At 40.5% G+C, this 21,565-nt stretch overlaps 1 protein-coding gene across 3 annotated transcripts in view; it reads left to right on the forward strand.

The window, feature by feature from the left end:
- Nucleotides 1-384: 384 nt before the first annotated feature.
- The window catches only part of LOC127356627 (protein shisa-6), an 82,541-nt gene continuing 61,360 nt past the window's right edge, over nt 385-21,565 (forward strand). For all 3 annotated transcript variants that reach the window (XM_051388549.1, XM_051388551.1, XM_051388550.1), the window contains exons 1-5: nt 385-492; nt 986-1,922; nt 7,478-7,635; nt 15,914-16,009; nt 16,451-16,519. In XM_051388549.1, the coding sequence (XP_051244509.1) occupies nt 1,363-1,922; nt 7,478-7,635; nt 15,914-16,009; nt 16,451-16,519 (883 nt within the window). In that variant the 5' untranslated portion in view covers nt 385-492; nt 986-1,362. The remainder of the gene's footprint in view (nt 493-985; nt 1,923-7,477; nt 7,636-15,913; nt 16,010-16,450; nt 16,520-21,565) is intronic.

Here is a 21,565-nt window from a genome sequence, read left to right on the forward strand (position 1 = left end):
CCTGCAAACACACACACACACACACACACACACACGCACACACACACACACACACACAGGGCACCGTGCGCACTGCAACACAGACTTGTGAGTGGATGCAGCTTGTGTGTGCACTGATGCGTGAGTGTGCACCAACAGCAGCGCCTCGCCTCTTACACACCATTTCTGAAACAGTTATCTTTCTGTTGTTGATTTTTTTTTTTGATTTTTCTTCACCTCCGCGAGTTATCGAGTAAAGCCTGGAGGCAAATGACCAATATCGGGGGAGGGGGGGTGGAGGTGCCGATTAATAATTAACTAAGGTACCTGAATCGGTGACGTGGGGGGAGAGAGAGAGAGAGAGAGAGAGAGAGAGAGAGAGAGAGAGAGAGAGAGAGAGAGAGAGAGAGGCGGGCCGGAGAGGAGAGCGAGGTCTTGCCTCTTGTCTTGCTGAGGCTCTTTGATTCAGTGGCAGTGGCTGAGACAACCCCGTTACCGGCCACCGTTAACCCGGTAAGTCCTCCTCATCATCTTCTCTCTCTCTCACTCTGTCTTCATTTTTTTTTTTAAATCTCTCATTAGAAAATGAATATTAATGCTCCACTCAGGAAGTCGGATGAAAGGATGAAAGAAAGTTCGTGCGTAAAATAAATGCGAAGGAGGCGAAAAAACGCTCCACAGAGGCACATTTCTAATCCTGTGCAGTTCCTGAACACGGATTCTATGTGTTGTGTAGTTAAATAACCCGGTGTTAGTGGCTTTAAGGTAAATTAGAAAAGAAAAGGGTGTAACATTTCCACTTTTTGTGCGCGCTGACTCCAAACAGCCAAATGGAAACTTGGGCGCTGTCCGTGGTGCTGAAAGTGTTCGCAGAGTCCTTTTATGGATCCAAACTCTTCTTTCTATAAAACCTGCTTATTGCTTAAGTTTATAATGGATACATGGCCACACATAAAGTCCTATTTCACCAACTAAATCGCTCTTTAAATGCCTCTCTTCTCCACAGTGTAACTACCAGCTTCCTCATACTCAAGATCAGCAGCTTGTGGTGAAGACAAGACAGATTTCCCTGGAGGACATCGGGTCTTTATCGCGTCTCTGCAGCCGAAATCAAAGAGGACATTTGGCCCAAAACGAACTTTTACAAGAAAAAAAGGCTGCATACTGGATGACAACCAAGTCAGAAGATGCACTGTGTGTGTGCTGAGCGCAAAGTCTGCCAGTCAAAGTCCGTCAGCGAGAGTTTGGCACATAAAGGAGTACCTGCGATGAAGAAACCCGCAAGAAGCTCCACTCGGTAAGAAGTGGAAGAGTGACATTCAGAGAGAAGGATCAGACGGAAGAGAGTGGAGGCCGAAGAACAAACAACCAGCGCGTCCTCAAATGATGGGGATAAAGCACCTTCTGCTTCTTTTGATTTACTTAGACCCGCTGAATGTCCTGTGCGCCGCCACCACCAATAAAAGAAACAAAATCACGCCGAGGAGGAACCCAAAGGTGAAGGAGGTCAACGGCAGCACCACTGCGGTCCCGTTGGCCGCGGTCGTCCCGGGGAAGATCACCCAGGTCCAGGCTCCCTCGGTCCAGCACGACACCTGCCTGGGCTACTACGACGTGAGCGGGCAGTACGACAAAGAGTTCTCCTGCAACAACACCGACCACCGCTTCTGCTGCGGCAGCTGCTTCCTGCGCTTCTGCTGCGCGGACCGGGGGAAGCGGCTGGAGCAGAAGATCTGCACCAACTACAACACTCCGGACTGGATCAAAACCCAGCCCCCTTCACCGGCGCCAACAGGCGATACGTACGACCCGGCGCTGGACCAGACCAACACCACGGTGTACATCACCTGCGGGGTCGTAGCGCTCATCATCGCCATTGGGATTTCTGCTAAAGTTGCCTATGATAAAGCCACCAAGCCGCCTCAGGAAATGAATGTGCACAGGTAAGAGTTCCCTTAAATACTCATTTTCTCAGATGATGAGCTGAAAAGGCTGAAATAACTATTATAAAATGTTTTCAGAGCTTCCGAGCTTTAAGTGGGCAAACAGGATTTAGGGCTATATCCACTCATACATTCCCGGGGCTGTGTTTCTAGTGTGCTCATTGCATTACTGGCTTATATTTTAGTGAGAAAATGTGTTGAATTAATCTTCGGTTTAATCAGAATGCTATAAACTATAGAAAAAGACCTCATATTGTCACATAAAACTGCTTAAATCTACAGTTTGAGCCCAAAATGAGAGTTGAACATATTTTTCTCTGTACTGTAAAAACATGACTGTCATTTCTCTCCTATATCCTCAAAGTGAAAATCTATCTAGTGACTTACAGCAGCCTACAGAGCTTACAACCTCAATATCACAGGTTCAATCCCGCTCATGCCCTTTAACACATGCCATTACTCTCCTCCCCAGAGTCTCCCTGTCAAAAAATGTCAAGTCTGTATACCTTTCTATGGTACACATCCCATTCTGTGTCAGTCCCAGGAGGGGGAGCGGGTGGTATTCTGTGTCTGCTCAACCCCAGAGGGATAAAGTAAATGCCACTGAAAGCCATTGTGAGTGATCACGTTCACCCTGATGGGAGTGGTCTCTTCTATAATGACAATATCTGTAAATCCTCAAGGCACCAATAGTGGTCACTGAATTGCTCGATGAGCGTGAAAGCAGACATAAAAACACATCCCATAGTCATTTCGGTCACAAACTGCTGTGTAGGGACGCCGGGAACAGACGTAAAACAAAATTTTTCTCACCATCATCAAAACACCAAACGATTTCTTAATGTTGGCAATTTTCTTTGTAATACTTTCACACAAGGAACTGCTGTTATCTGTCCTGAAACAAACCTCCCAGAGAGGCTCAAGAGATTTACGCTGCATCTCCTTTGTCGCCCCAAAACCAACTCAAAACGACCAACTTATTGGCATAATTGGGCATTTAAAAGACTGATGGTCTCTTGATGAGCTCCATTTTAGTGTAGAGTAGGTCACATAATACAAATGGTGGCAGGAGATTTTTAGTTTTTCTCAGAGTGAGATGAGCTGGGTGGTTTTAAACGTCAAGTGCATCCAGACAGCTTACGTACAATTTGGTTTCAAATCGTAGGTTTTTCTTAGTAACGTTAAATATTCACCACAATCAAAGCTAAAAGTCCTGAGATTATCTGAGTTTTTGAGTTTTCAGCTCTTAATAAAGGCTTCTTGAGGACGGTGTGGCTGTGGTTTGATCAGATGTGACTGACAGTAAGCTGGCTACATAAGCAAACAACCTCATAATGGTGCTAAACACTGATTGGCCCACAGAAGTACGTGACATCACCTCTTTCCAGCTGAGCCCCGCCCACATCGAACCAGCAAGATAAGCACACAGAAATACGCAAGAAATCTGTCGTATGACGAACTGGTTGAATTTGGCAGATCATTGTGTGTTAATGCGCCGTTGTACCGCCTGAGGAGCTGATTGAGAGAATAAGTTCTCAACAGGGCCTTTAAAGGTGCATAAATCCAGACAGAAAATGTATCTGCAACTATTTTGTATTGATAAGGTGTCATTTTACAACAAGAAATGCCCAATGTTTAGTGGTTCTACTTCTAAAATAGGAGGATTTGATGCTTCTCTATCAGCAAACTGAACTAATCTTTGGGTTTTCGGACCTAAAGCCAGCAATTTAAAGATGTCAGCTTGTGCTGTAGGAGTCTGTTATTGGCATTTTTTTTGCTGGTTTCCTATATCTTATAGAGGAAATGATTAATTGATAATAAAGATAATCATTAGTTACAACCTTGCCTGTAACACTCCTGGCGTTGTAACACTCCAAGTTAGTCTATTGAGGCTCTGTGGGAGGTCTGTTTCAGGACACAAGTGCAGATAACAGCAGTTCTGTGTATGAAAGCATTACAAAATTGATTTATTGTGTGGAAAAGCCTGAGGGAAGGTATGTTTTTTATTTTTTTTTACCATTATTTTGTACATTTATGAAGGATTGACACATGTTCGGGGTGGCTCGGTGGTCAGGATGCTTGTTTTCGTCCAGTTCACTCGGATTCCCTCCCACAGTTCAAAGACATACTGGAATATAAATGTCTTTTGTGTGATGCATGCTGGGATAACTGTCCATCCTCACTGACGCAGGTACAGAAAATGTATAAAAGGATAAATGGGTTTTTAATTGAGGTAGGGACTAAATAAAATTGCATGTTTTCTACCCACTGGTGAAGAACAAATGATAGTCACTTAGTCACTGCTCTTATACAAGAGTTACTTGAGTCACCTGCCTTTCTTCAGAGTCCATTTTGGACGGAGCAGAGGGGGACATCTAGCATTGATTTGGAGATATGAAGATAATTGAGCATTGTTATGCCTTGTTCATTAAACTTTGGTGCCTGCTGCTTTGAAAATGTCAAAGGAGATTACTCAGCTTTCTTGTTCAGAGAAACACAGTGACACATTCCTGATAAAAAAGTCAACATTTTAGCCCTGACAACAACACAAAGGAGCTCTTTCACTTGATCAGTTATAGATGCAATTTAAGCTCCAGTGATTGCCGTAAGTGTCTTTTCAAAAGTTGGCACAGTCAGCTTTTAATATCCACATGGACTCATGAGACTCCATAATACAGTGTTTTATTTGAAACAACTGACACAAAAAAACACAACAAAGTTCATGATGCAGCACTTTTTCCATCTCTGCTCTGAGAAATGAAGAGATGTTGAAGTTAATGTCTTCTTACTGCACTTCTATCCTAGCCATGGGGCGTACTTTCAAGTGGATCTGCTTAATGCCACCACTTCAATATGAGCAGTGGCCATGAGAGTTTAGAGTGAGGTCGATTAAATGAGGAGGCATGGCTTGCTGGGTGTTCAATAGTGCTTTTTTGTAATTCTTTTTATGATTTGTTTATTTTCACCGACCATTTGGCACACGGAGCTGTCGTAATGATGTCTGCTGGAATAGACCTCAGAGGCTGGCAGCAGACATTCATGCTGACAGCCGTGACCAAAAAGAAGTGGTGGAACATGGGATTAGCTTTATATTTGGCAAGGGTCTGCTCCTAAAAAGTGGGAGCTTCTCTGTTAATTTCCAGAGCTTCTCTAATGTAATTTAGACTCCTACCTCTTCAACTGAGGGAGGACTGTGAGCAGAATACTGAGCTGTTGGCAGACCTTTGCTGTTTGGTCTGTGACCTTCACCGAAACACAAGAAATGCCGAGTGAGAGCTAAAGCCAGTGATTTGAACAGATTTTATTGATCACCTTCTGCAAACCAAGATGCAATTTATGCCGGGCTAGCTGGTGAGAATAATGCTTTGTTCTCCAATTGCAGGACTGAGAAACTGAGTTAAATGACAAGACGACTGCGAATTGGCAAAAATAGAAGCAGCATAAGTGAAAGTTGAATTTAAAAGGCACAGAAAAAGCCCAAAGTTTAATAAGAAGTCTGCCCTTAGGATTTAGAGCCAATATCAACCGAGTTTATCACAAGACAGAAATACTGGTATCAGCAAATATGTTGGACTATAAAGACCAGAACAGATTTCAGTACAGCAGCACCAAAGATATATTCTAGGTCATCGTCGTCATTAGTTTCTCCACTAGGGAACGATGACGAGCGATGACAGTTTAGTTTAGTTTTGCTTAGTTTTTTTGATTAGACTGATCTCTCTGTTCTCCTACACCATCTAGAAAGATGGCCTCATCTTAAAGGATAAGGCTGGTGGTGTTCTATATTTTTGTTACTGTCAATAAATCCCTTGAAAAGAACTCAACCAACAAAGTGTGAGTCTTTCAATACTTTCTGAATTCCAATGCCGTCTGCTGCCCCCAGTTGATTGGTTCCTATTGAAGATTGAAATCTTTAAAAATGGGTCACAAATATATATTTTTATTTTTTTATTTTCAGTTATTTCTTTAAACAAATGGACACTGTAGTTTAAGGCAAGGTAACAAAAACACATTCCCATAAACATTATTTTCCATTTCTGCCAATATATCCTCCTTAAATGTTACACACTGGACCTTTTTAAACAGTTATGTTCATACCTCTCTTACAGAACCTTTTGTTGTAATAGCAGATTCCTGTTCCACTGTAAATCTGTTCAATTGTGGCGTTCCCCAAGGGTCCATTCTTGGCCCACTGTTGCTTTCAGTTCACATCCTCAGCTATTTTTTACCGCTTTGTTTCCACATTGATTTTAAAATTGTATTGCTGAATTTCAAGGCATTAAATAGATCACAGATTTGCTGACTCCTTATGTGCCTATGCATTACTTTATATCAGTAGATAGGGCTCTGCTTATTTGTAGGCTCTGTTCATGAAGGAGGGGGACCAGACCTTTGCAATTAGAGCCTCCAGATTAGGAATACTTCACAGGCAATGTCTTCATCTTTTTCATTAAACTTTCTTCTTAAAACATTATCCTTTCATACTTTAAATGTTTTCTTCAAATAAATGTAACAAAAGTGCTATAAAATAAAGTTAATTGTATAATTGTAAGCAAATTTTTCAACTGAAAAGTATCCAGTACAGTACGTGTCTTCACCTTTTGTCACAATTTGCACAATTCTTTACTAGCCAACTTTAAGCAATCCTTATCAAAAAGGTTTCAGGATTTACAGTATAGTGTGTTAAAAAGAGAATTGGCCAATATAAACAGATTTTTAAAACTCTCAAACACTAATTGACCTTAAAAATGCAGCATCAATCGGGCTCTGTTAGGATTATAATCAGTCACTGCATTTCTGACTAATGCTCCCACTGTTTTGATTTGACTTGACAACAATCAACAGTCTTTTGTATGTGCCAAATGTTATTCATTCTTATCCACACATATGTTAAAAGTTGGGCCTGTTCCTTCAAACTATACTGTAGCTCCTGCTGCACACGACATAGCAGCCAACTGGGACAATGCAAAATCAGGTCGCCTCTGTCTGCGAAAAAGAAACGGTTAAAGTGTGCTCATCCTGGAAGGGAAATGCTATTAATATACTGTATATCTCCCAAAGTCACAGAGTTATGGAAAAGTGGACTGTGTGGTTGCTTTAGGTTGACATTGACACAGTTAAATTGCCCTTTCATTTCCTTTAAGAAAGCACAGAGCCGGCACTCCATCTCACAGACTGTCAGTATGCCTACAAAAGTTGGAATTGGTGTTTGTGAAATATTGCTTTTATTTTGTGGCTTCAAAGAAGAGACACTGACTGAACTCTTAATAAACAGGCCTTGAGTTGAGCTTGAGTCCGGCGCATATAATAGGACTTGTATGTACCTTGTGTACCATGCTATTGAAACTCCCTATCTCCCTTGTGACTCTGGGTGTAATTAGGATTTCCTCTCTGCCTCACTCCAAACCTCTATGATTCAAATTGGAGCTGTAGCTAAATAAATCAGGAAGACCTTAAGGGGGATGGCAAGGAGAAAAAAAAGGAAATGTTGGTAATTGGGAAAGAGAAACATTTCAGTTTAAACATTTTTTTTCACTTGTGTAATTTCTATTCAGAGCCCTGGCAGACATTCTGAGGCAACAAGGACCAGTTCCAGTATCTCAGTATGAACATGAAAACATTGCAGCGATTGATGGGTCGCCCAAAGACGAGACGCCGGTCAGAACCTCGAAGAATCATTACACACCTGTTCACACCAAGGCAGCAAACCACGGTAGGTGACAATACTCTGCTTTTATACAGATGAATAGCTCCGACTGTGAACTAGAGTGTGTTTGAAGGCCAAACATCTTGAGTCTTATGTGTCATTTTCACTGCATGTAAATTAAAAAAACATCCAACTACAACTGTGTAAAGCTTCAGTGTTGTAAAGAAAGAACCCATTCGCTTTCCTAAATCTGCCACAACATCCTGTGATTGACATCCACTGAAATGGATGGACGGGCTGTGAATCTTAAGCTTTCCCTCTCAATCTTTCTTAAAAGGAAACATATAAAAGATATATATAGCGAATTTAATGCAAGGCCCTGGCTGAGTTCTCATCTCCCTCATGCTGCAGTCCCATAAGCCTACTCAGCATTGGCTCAAAATTGAGATGCAAATTATCATCTTCTGCGGGAGACGCAAGCTTTTTGTCCAGAGATAATTCTGTCGTGCAATGCTGTTCCTCCTACTTTTATCCGGTTGGTCTCCAGATCCCTGCTCCAGGGATGAGCTCGTTTGCTAAGTGCCCTAGTATGGTGTCCCAGATTCAACAGTGTTATGTTTCACTCTCATGTCACCCTGCCTCCACCCTTTTCTCCAACACCACCACCCAACATGGAGGGGATGTGTCAGAGGAGAGCTGATACAGACTGTTCTGAACTGCAGGATGTGAGCTGCTCTCCTTCCTTCCTGCTTCCTTCACATTTTTGCTGCAGAATGACTATTTAAATGGTATATAAGTTCAAAGAAAAGTAGATTACACCATGCATGGACACCAATCCAGGTGGTCCTAAATTATCTTTGTCATACGTCTGCAGTATTTAAAGGATCATTTTCATACAAATGATGTCTCTATTTGTACTATCTATAAGTAACTCTCGAGACTCAACTTTGAACGTTTCAAAACATCAACCAAGAGCTAGGAGGAAATTTTATGATTTTGGGGTGCACATGGATGTTACAACCAAAGTCCACAATAGATTTATGAAAGTTATCCATCACTTTAAATAGTAATTCCTCTTAAAATGACTATTTTTGATGGAGATGGGGGAAGTTTATTAAACAATTGTTCGGAATGAGAAAAAGAATGTAGCCGGAGAACAGACGAGAAAATAGTGCCACAGAGACTGGATTATCAACTGGGCAAAATGGGAAACTGCCCCAGGGCCCCAAACCTTCATGCAAGCATTCCAGGTTCACTGTGTGGTAATAAGTGGTTGATAATTTTATTTAGTGCAAATTTCCTCCTGCATGCACCAGTAAAGCACAATATGAACCAAAACTATAGGAACCTTATGAAAAGCAACACCTGCAGCATTATTACTTGTTGCTAAGGCCCCATCTCTTTGGGTAGAGTGGCCTTGAGTTATATTTTCTCTAAAGACTATTTTGCTAGTATATATTGTGATTACTAGTAGGAGAAATGAAGGCGTCATTAGCCCTGAACCCCACCTAAAGGAACTTCAAAGACGATGTCACCGTGCTGGCCAAGCTGATCGACAGCTGATCCTTTGAAAAAACAACACACGAACAACAAAGCGGTGATCGCACACACAAAAACAATGCAACCTGAACCGTGAATCTCTGAAAAATACAGTATGCAGCATGACATGACGTCACACGCTTTCTCATTCAACTGAATGGCCTCGTAGGTCTTTGTAAATGGCACTTCAAGACCAATTAAAAAATTTAACAGTCAAAGCTAATAAAGTGCCAATTGCTGTGCACTCAAACTTACCACAGTTCACGTTGTAGGCTACAATGCCTCTGTTTGTGAGTGCAAACACAGAGCAAAGATTATTCCTCTGTGTGATTCACAAAGCCACACATTGTTATTTTGTTCATTCTATGATAACGCCCACAGAAAAGATGTCTTAATTGTCCAACCGTGTGCATATCAGCCTCCTATTGTTTGCTGGGTGAACAGTACCAGGATGTCACATTGCTGGGGTGAATGAGAGAAGAAGGCTTCAGAGAGGAGGGTGGAGAGTGTCCAAGCAGGGATGGAGGCACTCCAGGGAAGACGTGACTCAGATTGTATGACAAATTTATGACAAGAGTGAACTTAAAAAAAGGAGGACTCAGTGTAGTGTTTTTTCAGTTTAGAAATGGTCAAAGCTCATTATATTTCTAATGCAACTTCTGGATATTCACTTCTCTTAGTTGATTTCAGTGTTAATACTGATATTTCCAGTATTAATGCTTTGCATACATATTACTACGACAACATGTGAATGTGTGACTGCATGTGTGCCCGCTGTGGTTTTGTGTGAAATCTGTAATCAGGCAAGCCATTTTGCTTTTGTTTTGGATATTTAGTCTGGTTTTCACTTCTACTGGTTAAGGGTTAAAACGTAGTTGATAGGGTTAATTAGATTTAGGTTACTCAAAGCTGACGTGTTAAATAAAGACATTTTTTTAAAAGAATTATTACAGAAAGTTACAATATGCAGATGACCTCTGTTTTTATGAAAGTTAAGGTGGCCAGTAAAATTGCACAATTTTGACCTTTAAAGATTCTTGTGTCCTTTTTCTACCTTATTGGGGCACTGGTATTGAAAAGTCTTTATTTACATAAGACTTTATTTATCTGAATAAATGTAAGCTAGATAGTTGACCTTTTAGTAAAAACAGGCATGACTTTTTGTAAGGTTAATTCATGGTTTCAAGCCTTCAGTGTTTAACTTGCCTTTGAGGCATTCAATAAATAAAGGTTTATTCCCAATCAATACTGCATGTTCATGTCCTCTTATGAAAGGTGCAGTTCACCTATCTGGCAAAAGTGTGTGTTTTTCTTACAAATTCTGATTTACACAATTCTTTGACCTCATAATGTTTCCCAATTGCGGTCAAGGATAAATAGTTGGAAAAAGAAAATTGCCCACTTCAGGAAGATGGCCTTTATGAGGGCAGCCAGCAGCTGCAGCAATTCTTTGGTCTGAAAACACCTCCTGGGTCAGATCTGAGTTAATGGGTGAAGTGAATAAAGAAAGATTTGAATAGATTTTTGTGGGACTGATGTAACAGCATAAAAGAATAATATAATATAATATGAACTGATGCTGTCAGATGCCACTCTCAATTGATGCTGTCCTAAACACCATGTAGCTCATTCCCTCTTTTCAATCCTTTTTATCACTCATTTTTATATAGTGATAAAAACTGCTTTTAAAAGAATAATTACAGTTAAGCCAAAGAGAGCCATTTTATGGCATTTTTACCAGAAAGTAGAGTATCAGCGCAACAATAAAAAGAGGCTGATGATACTCAGCAATGGTGGATTTCTGGATTTGAACTCAAAACATCTGCAGTATATGATGTGAACTCATCCCACTGGTTGTTCCAGGAGACGTATTATACCTAGATGTGATACTGATGAAGTGTGTCTTGCGGTGTGGATAGCACTTCTCTTCTCAGAATTGTCCTAGAGTGAGCATTATCACTTCAATTTCCCAGAGTTTTGTTCTGTTCTCTCATTTTGTGCTCTAAAGTTTCTATGGTGCTGTGAAAATAGGCGACAAATGTCTTCCACACTTTGCAGACAAAGAATTGGATCATCCCTGTACGACACTCACAGCAACTGGGCTCATTTTGAGCTTTATAACTGCAGAAGTCGATTATAAAATGACAAGAGACCGACTTAGAAGTGTTATTTTCAAAGGATGATGTCATGTTGCTGATGATAATGAGTCTGCCTGTAGAGTAACAGTTAGAGGCTTTTTGTGTGTTTAAGCTGTTATAACCATTTACAGTGCGTAAACTGCCCCCATTGTTTTGACAGACTTACACTACCTGGACAAAAGTATGTGAACACCCAAACATTATACCCATACGTGAGCTCGTTTAACATGCCATTATAAAACCATTCATCTGCTGCAGCCTCCTCTCTTTTGGGAAAACTTTCCACCAGACCTTTGTACCTGGCTGCAGGGATTTGCTCCCATTCAGCCACAAGAGCATTAGTGAAGTCCAACATTGATTTTGGGAGATAAGGTCTGGCTCAGGGGGAGGTAAGGCCCGGCTCGCAGTCAGCGTTCCAGTTCATTGCAAAGGTGTAGGATGGGGTTGAGGTCAGGGCTCTCTGCAGGCCAGTGAAAAAAGAAAATTAACAAACACAAACTGTTGCCACAAAGTTGGACAAACACGAAAGTATGATATATTATTGTACAGCCTACAATAATATTTAATATAGCATTGGAATAGTTCCACATTTTTGGCAATATATTTATTTACTCCCTTTCCCAGAGTTAGATGAAAAGATCAATACCACTTTCATGTCTACACGGCTACAGACAGGAGTACCAAAATCTGCCCACACATCTAAAACTCACTAATGAACATGTTGCTCCTTTATCATCTGTTCAAATGTGCTGGAGCAGTCACTCCTAGGAGTCTTGTAATCACTGTGAAGTTGCCAGGCAACCAACAGGGACTACATAAAGTCACTGCCTCTGTCCTAGAAATAGTCCCACACATAGTCCCTGTAAAACCATAATGTGTTGTTTTAACACTTCTTACAGTTTTTATACGCATTAAACAGTCAAGATATAACGTGTTGATTTGTGGGCTTTACTGTGTATTAAGTAAGAATGACCCCCCCCTATCCAATAGGGTTAGTTTCACTCCTTATGGATCATGAAAAGCCTTCAGTGCCGTTCTTTGCTCTTCTTCCAGAGAAGAAATACTCTCCAGTTCTGATATAACTGATGCTAGCAACATCCAACCTATATGGGAACCGCCATTCTTGTTTAACAAATAGTATCTTCTCATTGCGTCACACCTAGCGCCCACCCCCCGGTAGCTGCCAGTACTTCCTCAAAGCACACTGACTGTTTCGATGCCGGCCAGCTGGACCACAAATGCATAAATTGAAGCCTTGTAAGATTAGAATTAAGCTAACTTTTTTTTCTGCAAATGAAGACTGTGAAATGTGGTTGAAAGCCCTGCAAAAGTATACCTAGCTGACCTTTTGTTAACAGTTAACAGCAACAGTAATTCAAGATAAACCTTTCGTGTTTACATGACCCCCTTTGCCTATCCTGCATGACTGGAGTGAGAAAATATGCACCCTTGAGTTTGTATTTGATAACTGTTTACATTTCCCTAAAGGTCAATTCAAATATTACTTTGTAAATTTCACTTTTATGTGAAGATTTAAGTTTTTATCTCTGAAATAAATCACTTCGCCCTTCATTCATGAAAAACTTTAATATAGTGGCAGTTCTCTAAAAGAAAGGTTAGATCTCATTCCATTATACAGTGTAATTTTGAGGAACATTTCCAGAGATAATAAAGGGCTATAGGTTTGTAATGCCACATGGGAGCAATTTATATCACAGTCAGCATCTCCGGCTACCTGATTTCAGCTCCATGGTGGCGTCCTTGGAGCATGTGGAGGTTATGAATCATCAGCACTTCACCCTGGGAGACATCCCATAGATATACTGTATTATATCATCTACATAGATACAGCACTGTGCTGTTAAAAACTACTAGATGCAAAGAAATCTGTGAACTGCTTTTCTCTGGATATGTACTGATTTCTTCGAAGGTCCCAAATTAACAGAGATGGTCAGAGTGTGTCAGTAATCAGTTAACAGTCCTCTGGGTTTGATAAAAAGAAACAAATGAGCTGTGTTGCTGAGGCTTGAATGCCAAACTTTGGTGTGATGAAGACCAGGCCTTATGGTCCCAGGTGTTTCTTCTCATTATGATAATTTGAAATGCTGTTCGATCTTGGCTTCCCAAGGCCCAAAGGTCTGAGTGATGTTATTGACTTTGAAGTGGTTCCTTTGAGAAAGAGGCATTTAACTGTTCACTAGTTAATATAGAGAGGGGGCTAACAGAAAGGAAGAGAACGAGGAAGAGAGGTTTGATAAACCAACTCTCCAGATTTGGGATTTTTTCATCAATACTACATTGAATCTTGTTCTTTGTAAGACTTGTCTTTGATTGACACGACAATTTAATGTTGTCAAGGTCCTAGCAGGGACCTTGTCTTGCTTCTTTGTGTTCAGGCCGCACTCTCAATTACAGAACTGGTTCAGAGCAGAGTCAACAGTGATGTGGTACAAATTGCATTACGGGGGATCTTTAACACAGGTAAAGCCAAGAGGGTGAGGTGTGCTGAAGGAGAGAGCTCAAATCTATTCTAAAATTAAATGCATCAAACCCCAATCTTCTTGCCTCCGAGGAGCAAAAAGCACTCCAATTTTATTTTCCAATTAAATTTAATATTTCACTTACTGTAGAAAAGGAGAATGATGATAAATGGATGATATGAAAGCCCTGAAACCTGCAGATTGCATCTCTGGCATTCTTGAGCGTTACATATTGACGAGCTGATGATCCCACCTGAGAGTCACTTTTGTCAGTTATGCCATTTTATGCCTGTTTAGTATTCTTGTCACCTGTGCCTACTCTTTTAGAAGACAGCCAATGACTGGGGAATTGAATAAAGCTACTCCTCCGTATTAAGGCCAAGTCACACTAGCATTTAAAAATAGTAAAATGTGGCTGTGAATCAATTTCAATGAAATGGCCACCGTCAATGGATTTGCTCATGGGGGTGAAGTAAAGCAACAAGGATTAGTTGTTTGAAAGAAAGAAAGACAGAAAACTATGTCATCAGCTTTTAAAAGAAAAAATTTGAAACATTTGATAGTAATTTAAATTTTTGGACTTTTGGTTGGACAAAAGAAGCAATTTGAAGACATCATGTTGGGTATTCTTTGACATTTTGAAGACTAAAACGATTGATTAATCATGAAAATAATCTGCAATTAATAGACTACGAAAAAGAATCGTTAGTTGCAACCATAGGGTAAAGTAAATCCATGTTCCCATTTAGTTTAGCATTTACCTAATGCTATCATAGCTTGAGTTGCCAAGCCGCTTGAGGTGCTGGTTATCGTTGCGGAGCCACTGGCTCTGGAAGTGTTTTTCCCTGTTCTGTGTTATTTCAGATTTTTCTTAAACTGATATCCTTAATGCTACGTCACATACAAAAAAGGGAGTCTAAGGTAATGATCATATGGCTGTAAGTTTGTATTATCTCTACTTAGTTTCTCAGAAATAATGTTTTCATTTTGGCGTGGCGGATGGGTCGATACCCATGAGCCCCAGCCACCATTGTAGAGAAGAAGCCAGTCAGAGTTTTAAGCTTGGTGACTGGATTATTCATGATGAAATGCACCCTGGGAATTGTAGTTAATGTCTCCGCTTAAGTTTTATTTACACAGGCTTGCAGCGGTGTAACAAGTCAGCGCCGGGCCCTAATACAAGATGATCAAAGCGGGCCATCCTATCACAATCAGATGTAACATGATGTAATGTCAGTGGTGAATTAAAGAAATAGCATGCAGCTTTAAAACGACCAGTCACACTGAATGCACTGCACAGCTGACACCTAAATTAAATTAACACAGACAGCCATGCTATAGAGGATGAGCCATAATAGCAAGGCTAAAACAGTGATAGACTGGACTACTTAACTGGTGACAGCGCACCTTGACACATATGAAACATGATCCTATTAGTGAAGGTGCATAATGACAAGACACAACATATGAAAAATAATGACAGTGCACCAGTGACATTACTGACTAAATGTTTCATGTGTGCACATAGGCATTATAAACACAAAACACAACTGTGTAGATTGATTATTGTAGAACATAAATATACATACTATAGAGGTATGAGTCAATAAAGTGTTTGTATGTAGAAATGGTTCCATGATAATCAAATCAAATCAAGTTTATTTGTATAGCCCTTTACAATAGCCGAAAGGTACCCAAAGTGCTTTACAACAGAGCCATGAAACAGTACATAACACATATATAACATACAAATACAATTTAAAGTGCTGCAGCACTGCAGGGTATTAAAAGCCTTCCAGAAATGCACAGAAAGGAGCAGATATTGTTTTGTTATTGAATGTGAATGACTTCAAGTGGGAGACAGAGACATCATGGAAGCTCACTGATGACTATAAATATGTACAGCGGAAATATGTAAATTGATAGGCAGCATATGATGTCGGTTCAGCTCACATCAATCAAGATTATAGCAGCAGTGCAGATACGAGTGGTCCGTTACGGGCCCTGAACTGCTGCAGGCCCCTATGCAACTGCATCATCTGCATAACTGTTGAAGTATGTCACCAAGCCTTTATTCTGCAAGGATGAATTTGCTGCGCCACTTCCTGGTCCGACACCTTTATGCCATTAGACCACCAAAATATCTTACTGATATATTCATTTTCCACTACTTTTTTGTCTCACTAGGGCACTATGGGAAAGAAAACCTGCGCAGCGGAGGCCAAGACTTGCACAACTACATCTCCTCTGGGTTTGTGACACTCGGACGTGGCCACTTGAAAGGTAAAGTCCATCCTCATTATCCGTTTTTCACCTCACAGTATCCTGACAATAGAGTTCAGAATAATAATCGTTTCACTCACACAAGCTACTGTGTCACGCTGTCGTTCCCTTTCTGCCAATTGGGCGTGCAGTAAAAAACAAATCAAATAATGGGACTGTGATTTCTGTTATAGCTGAGTGGAAGTTGGACTTTACAATACATAATGGCTTGAAGTGACATCTTGCAAAGTCCACACACACATTTATTATCTCTATGACTAAATCCACACTTCCAATGACAAAGTAACACTTCCGCACTTGGTAGGCAGCCAGTGTGAGTGCAGCATGGCACAGTAGTAGATTTCCTCGCTATTGTCTTTCTTTGGAGTTTTAATACATCAGAAGCGGTGTTGGAGTGAGAATGAGCCGTAAACTAGGGGCCCTTTTGTTGTGTTTTTACAGCGCAGCACTCCATAGACGAATCGGGGCAGATGTCCTGGCAGGGCGATCTGGACATCCCCATCTCTTACGGTACGTTCTCCAAATGTTCTGCTTTATGCCGGAGAAAAAGAAGCCACACAACCTGCTTTCTGCTCACACCTGATAAGAAAAGTCACTCACGCTTCACACACGCGCGCGCGCACACACACACACACACACACACACACACACACACACACACACACCAGTCGAGTGCCCTTGGCTGATAATCACAGCGCAGTCACTGGGTGCAGAGTGCCAGAGTTGTAATATTTGATTTTTTTTCAGTAGATGGTTTCGTGAGCCAAAATATTTCCACTGGTGGTTGTTTGACTGCAGGTTTGAGTAAATGTGATGGCCAAACAGTCAGACAGGTGAGGGTGTCGCTGTCAGTAACAGTCTAGAGCTTCTTAGGTGTCTTTGAGGTAAGTGAAGGTTTGAATTAGACGTTCAAATTGATCTGACGGGGACTGAGCATCTAATCTTATTTTTTATTCATTTAAAAAGGGTTTAACTCTGTATTTTGCATCTCAGAGTGTGAGTTTGATGATATTTCAGCTTATATACAGTGCCTGAATTGAACCAAAAAAAAGATGCCAGTACCTTAATTCAGCACAACCCTAACTCTAAACACAACATAAACCTAATTCTTTTGGCGTGTTTACACGGAAACACTGTTACACAGCTGTTTAGGAGTACCTCACTAGCATTGCTGTAGGCAGGGTTTAAGAAATACACAGATCCAAACACTGAACTTGCTCGGGGGGGTTTGGGGCATCAAAGTAGTTATTTTTAAGTAATAATCTCACGATTTTTATTGTATACCCCTCGGAAAAAATATTTATGACCATACCTTGGTGATCTCAGTGGTGGGTAAGCCCATGCTCAACAGAGGTGGCGGTACTCAGTAAGAAGTAAGGGTGGACAAAAATCTGAAGTCAGACACTACTCATATAGCTTCTGCTGCTCATGCTCACCACTAAACTATATTGTTTGTTGCAAAGATCTTCGCTAGGTTGCAGTTTTTAGGATTTTATTGAATCGAGATTAAAACCTTATTTTAAGTCACAGCTATAACAGTTATCAGCTTAAATTGGCGACATTGAACGTTTTTGATGATTGATCTGATCACTCTGTGGTCCTTGTACAACTACAAACTACACCCCACATCCACTTGCAATTAAAGAGAAAAAGCCACTTGATATTTGGTTCTGGTTGAGCTGGTTCTGACTTCCCTCCAGGATTCTTATTTTGAAGTGTATCCATTATTTTGGCCCCCATGAAAACATCTAGTTTCTTCCACAAAAGTTACTGTACCATTGCTGCTGTAAGTGACATAACTACCCAGAGAATGCTCAGCGAAAAGGTGTTCCTCCTTGGGAAATCGTTGCTGCAGAAGGTGTATTTTATTGAGCCGATGACTGTAACCCAGCTTTGTGATATAGAGTGACGGTTGCTTCGAGTAGAGGTTTTGCAGTAGAAATGGATTTGCTAGATCACAGAATATTTCTGGTGTTACTGAAAAAGGAAGCGATTTCTGAGCCTCTCTTCTACTTGCTTTTCTCTATACTATCAGCAGTCTCTACCTACCGCCACCCAAAAATCTCTTTAAAAAGGTGTGTTCTCTATTTATTATTTATTATGAAATTACAGTATTTAGATACATATAACCATTCAACAGCATTTTAGTTTCTATTCCCCCCAATATGCTGGAAAGTTTAATAAAGGATGTGTTGCAAGAAAAAGCTGAATGTATAAGCAGCTTTATACGGTTTTCTGTGTTTGTTATCTCAAGAATTTAAGCGGTCCTATGAGACTTTTAGGAAGACAGGTGTCCTCAGATTTGCCTCACTGAAAGTACCCACTTTGCTTCTGGTGATGATGACATTCAGTGTTGACAGATTACCCTGAAACCAAGTGACACACTGGAGAAGGCGTAACTGAAGCTTCTGTATATTTTATTCCCCTGTGCTGAACAATGAAACTGAAACTAAACAAAATTTACCATTTGGAAAGGCAGCAAGGAAACTTTGAATTATGTTATTTTTCTCCCTCCAGTGTGAAATACACAAACACACACCACTAACTTTTGACACAACAGCTGGAGGCAAATACTCAACAGCAGGTCTGAATACAGCACCAACACCTTTCATGAACTGTAGGACGAGTAACTCTTGTTTTATTTCACTTGGCAATGCAGTGAAGAGGATTTGTATAACTTTACATTTGGGTTATAACTCTATTTGTAACTACTACTGCGAAAAAAAAATACCCAGTAAAAAGTACTTAATCAGAAATGTTTCTGTAACTTACAAAACTAAGCTAGTGTCACTTAAACTTACAAAATTGAGTTAGTGGTGCTTTATATTGTCAGTGCAATCAGTTTTAATATTTTTTTAGTTAAAATAACTTATTGTATTAGAGTGTAACAAAGTCTATGTTTTGGTTATATTATGTATTAATAAATGAATCGGCAATGTAGTGGAATTAAAGGTACAATATTTCACTATATGGTGGAGTAGCAGTGGAAAGTAGCATAAAATAAGTCCAATTCGGAGGTACTACTGAATATTTCTAAGTACAGCACTTGAGTATTTGTACTAGATGGGTGTTTAAGCATCTCCAGCCAAACACTAATATTTTAAAAAGGTGTCTGAGGCAGCGACCCTCCCCTTACTGTACCCGTCACCCTCTCCCTGCACCTATTAGGTGACACACTTTAGCGTCCTGATGGCGGTAGCTGTCACTTCAAAGCGGAGGTCCTGTCAGCCTCCGTCGTACATGTCTTCGTTTAACAGCTGGCTGTCGGCTGACTGTCGGCAGGCTCTCTACCCCCCCCCCCCCCCCGACCTCCTGTCAGGAGGAAGCAGACTGACAGATGTGCACCGTGTCACCGCTGACTGCATTCTGCCCCTGCTGCTGTACAAACACCTCATATCTCATTTCTGTAGTGGATAGTATCGAGCGCTAACATATCTGCACAGGTCATCTGACTCCCCTGCCCACTGGGCTCATAACTCTGCCTTTATGTGAAGAGGAGGTACGTTTACTCGAGGGCTGTACTGCAGTTATACTGTTTTGAGGCACTTTTACTTTATTTGAGTATTTTCATTATGAGGGAAATGTTGTTTGTACCACACTTCTCTAAAACCATAATATAATGTTCTTTTTCTCACATTTCTTTCCTCCTCATTTCATTCTTACGTCTTTTATTTATTTCCTTCTGTTCTTTTAGTCCTTCCTTCTTTATATGTTTTTGTTTCATCTCTTCCTTCCTTCCATTTTCTTTCGTTCTGCTACCTTCCTTGCTCTCTTTTCTTCTTTGCTTTCCGTCTTTCACTACTTTCTTTCCTTTTCATTGTTTTCCTCCTGTCCTTTCATTTCCTTTTCAATTTCTCTTCTCTTTACCCTCCCTTCTTTGTTCTTCCTTACATCCTGTCCTTATTTATTCTATGCCTTCTTATCTCTTTCTTTTCTTTCTTCTTTTCTTCTATCCTCCCTTCTTTTAATCCCTCCTCCCTCCATTCCTTCTATCTGTCCCTCCTGCTTTCCTATCTTCATTCTTCTTTCCCTAACCTGGAGATACAAGGTTTTGTCACCCATCAGCACAACCAGACTTCAGTCTTAGTAAAATGGAGCTCCTGTACCAAGCGTAAAAGAGCTGATTATTGATATTTGCTGATTAAATATTGGAATTCACTACTTGAATTTGTAACAGAGGGATTTTATATAGCGGTACATTTACTTACCGCCTGTTCTGGCTGCTTATATTTGCATATCAAACGTTGGACACTTCTGACAAACACAATATTACAATAATTCCTCCACAATCCACTGTTTTCTAAGACAAACCACGTCTGAGCATGAACTCAGCTGTGTGTGTAACATTTCATTGTTTGCGTGGGCGCGTCGTAGTGAGAGGAACAGTACAAACAGTACAGATTTGAATGTACGTCAGGGCTAACAAAGCTCCAAGTAATGTTGTCATTAATATTCATGCATCCGTGATGTAACACGGCACTCCATGGATCCAAACAAGCGCCGCCGGTCTACCTGCTCGAGTGTTTGACTCATGTGGTAAAGCGCCTGTGTGAGGCCGCTGCAGAGGCTATGAGAGATGGATTTATGTCTGATAGTGGTGCGTTCACTTGCCCCCGTCCGTCCATCTCTAGTCCCACTGATGGATTGTCTGTAGCTATGGGGCCATTTAACAGCTCTGAACCACAGTGAGTTTATTCTGATGGAAGGCAAGCAGAGTACATTTTCAAACTGAATGAGAGACGTTGATTAGAAGTGGTTGAGATTTGGCAAGAAAGGAAGAAAAACCGCTGCATGTTGGACAGTTTTCTCTTCTTAAGGGATAAGGTTGGCCTCATTCTATATGTTTTCCTATTCGCAACAAATGCCATTACATAAGTCCAAAACCAACAATGTGTAGTCCAACTCTCAGCACTTCCTGACTTCCCTATTCTATCTTTGCCACTCCAGCCAAGAATTAAATCTTTAGGAACAGCTCACAAATATATATATATATATTTTTTTTTTTTTTAAAGGATCAGTCATTTCCTAAGACAACTGATCACTGTAGTTTTTTGCAAACGTTATTAAAATGTGAGAAAATAGTGCATTTGTTGGATGAATACAGACGATGTCAGTGAAAAATACATAAACCACAGTGGCTGTATGTAATATTAGTGGTAGTACAAATACTCAACTTGGATTTCAGTACTACATCTACAGCTGTATTCATTTTGTGCACCATAAAACGACACTTACACAATGCATGTTAATATTTTCCTAGCAAGTGATCTCCTGGGGTATTCTAGTCTTGTCTTCTTTCCAAAGCAAAGAAGGAAATGGAGCACAGAGGTTGGATATACTCCAAAACTGACAGAGGCAGATGTGCTTATGCATGTTTATCAATCGATTATAACCTGACTGCACCTCATTGCGGTGCTCTCAAAAGTTGAATGTTTGATGGTTTTGGGATTGACGGTGTCTGACTTTGACAATAAGCCTTTTAACAGTCACTGTTGGTAAAGATTAGGAAAGATTATGGTCACGGTAAAAGAAACCAAGTGGTTGTAGTTGCCGAAA

The sequence above is a fragment of the Dicentrarchus labrax genome, unplaced genomic scaffold (genome assembly GCF_905237075.1).
Source record: "Dicentrarchus labrax unplaced genomic scaffold, dlabrax2021, whole genome shotgun sequence".
In the NCBI taxonomy this organism is placed as follows: domain Eukaryota; kingdom Metazoa; phylum Chordata; class Actinopteri; family Moronidae; genus Dicentrarchus; species Dicentrarchus labrax.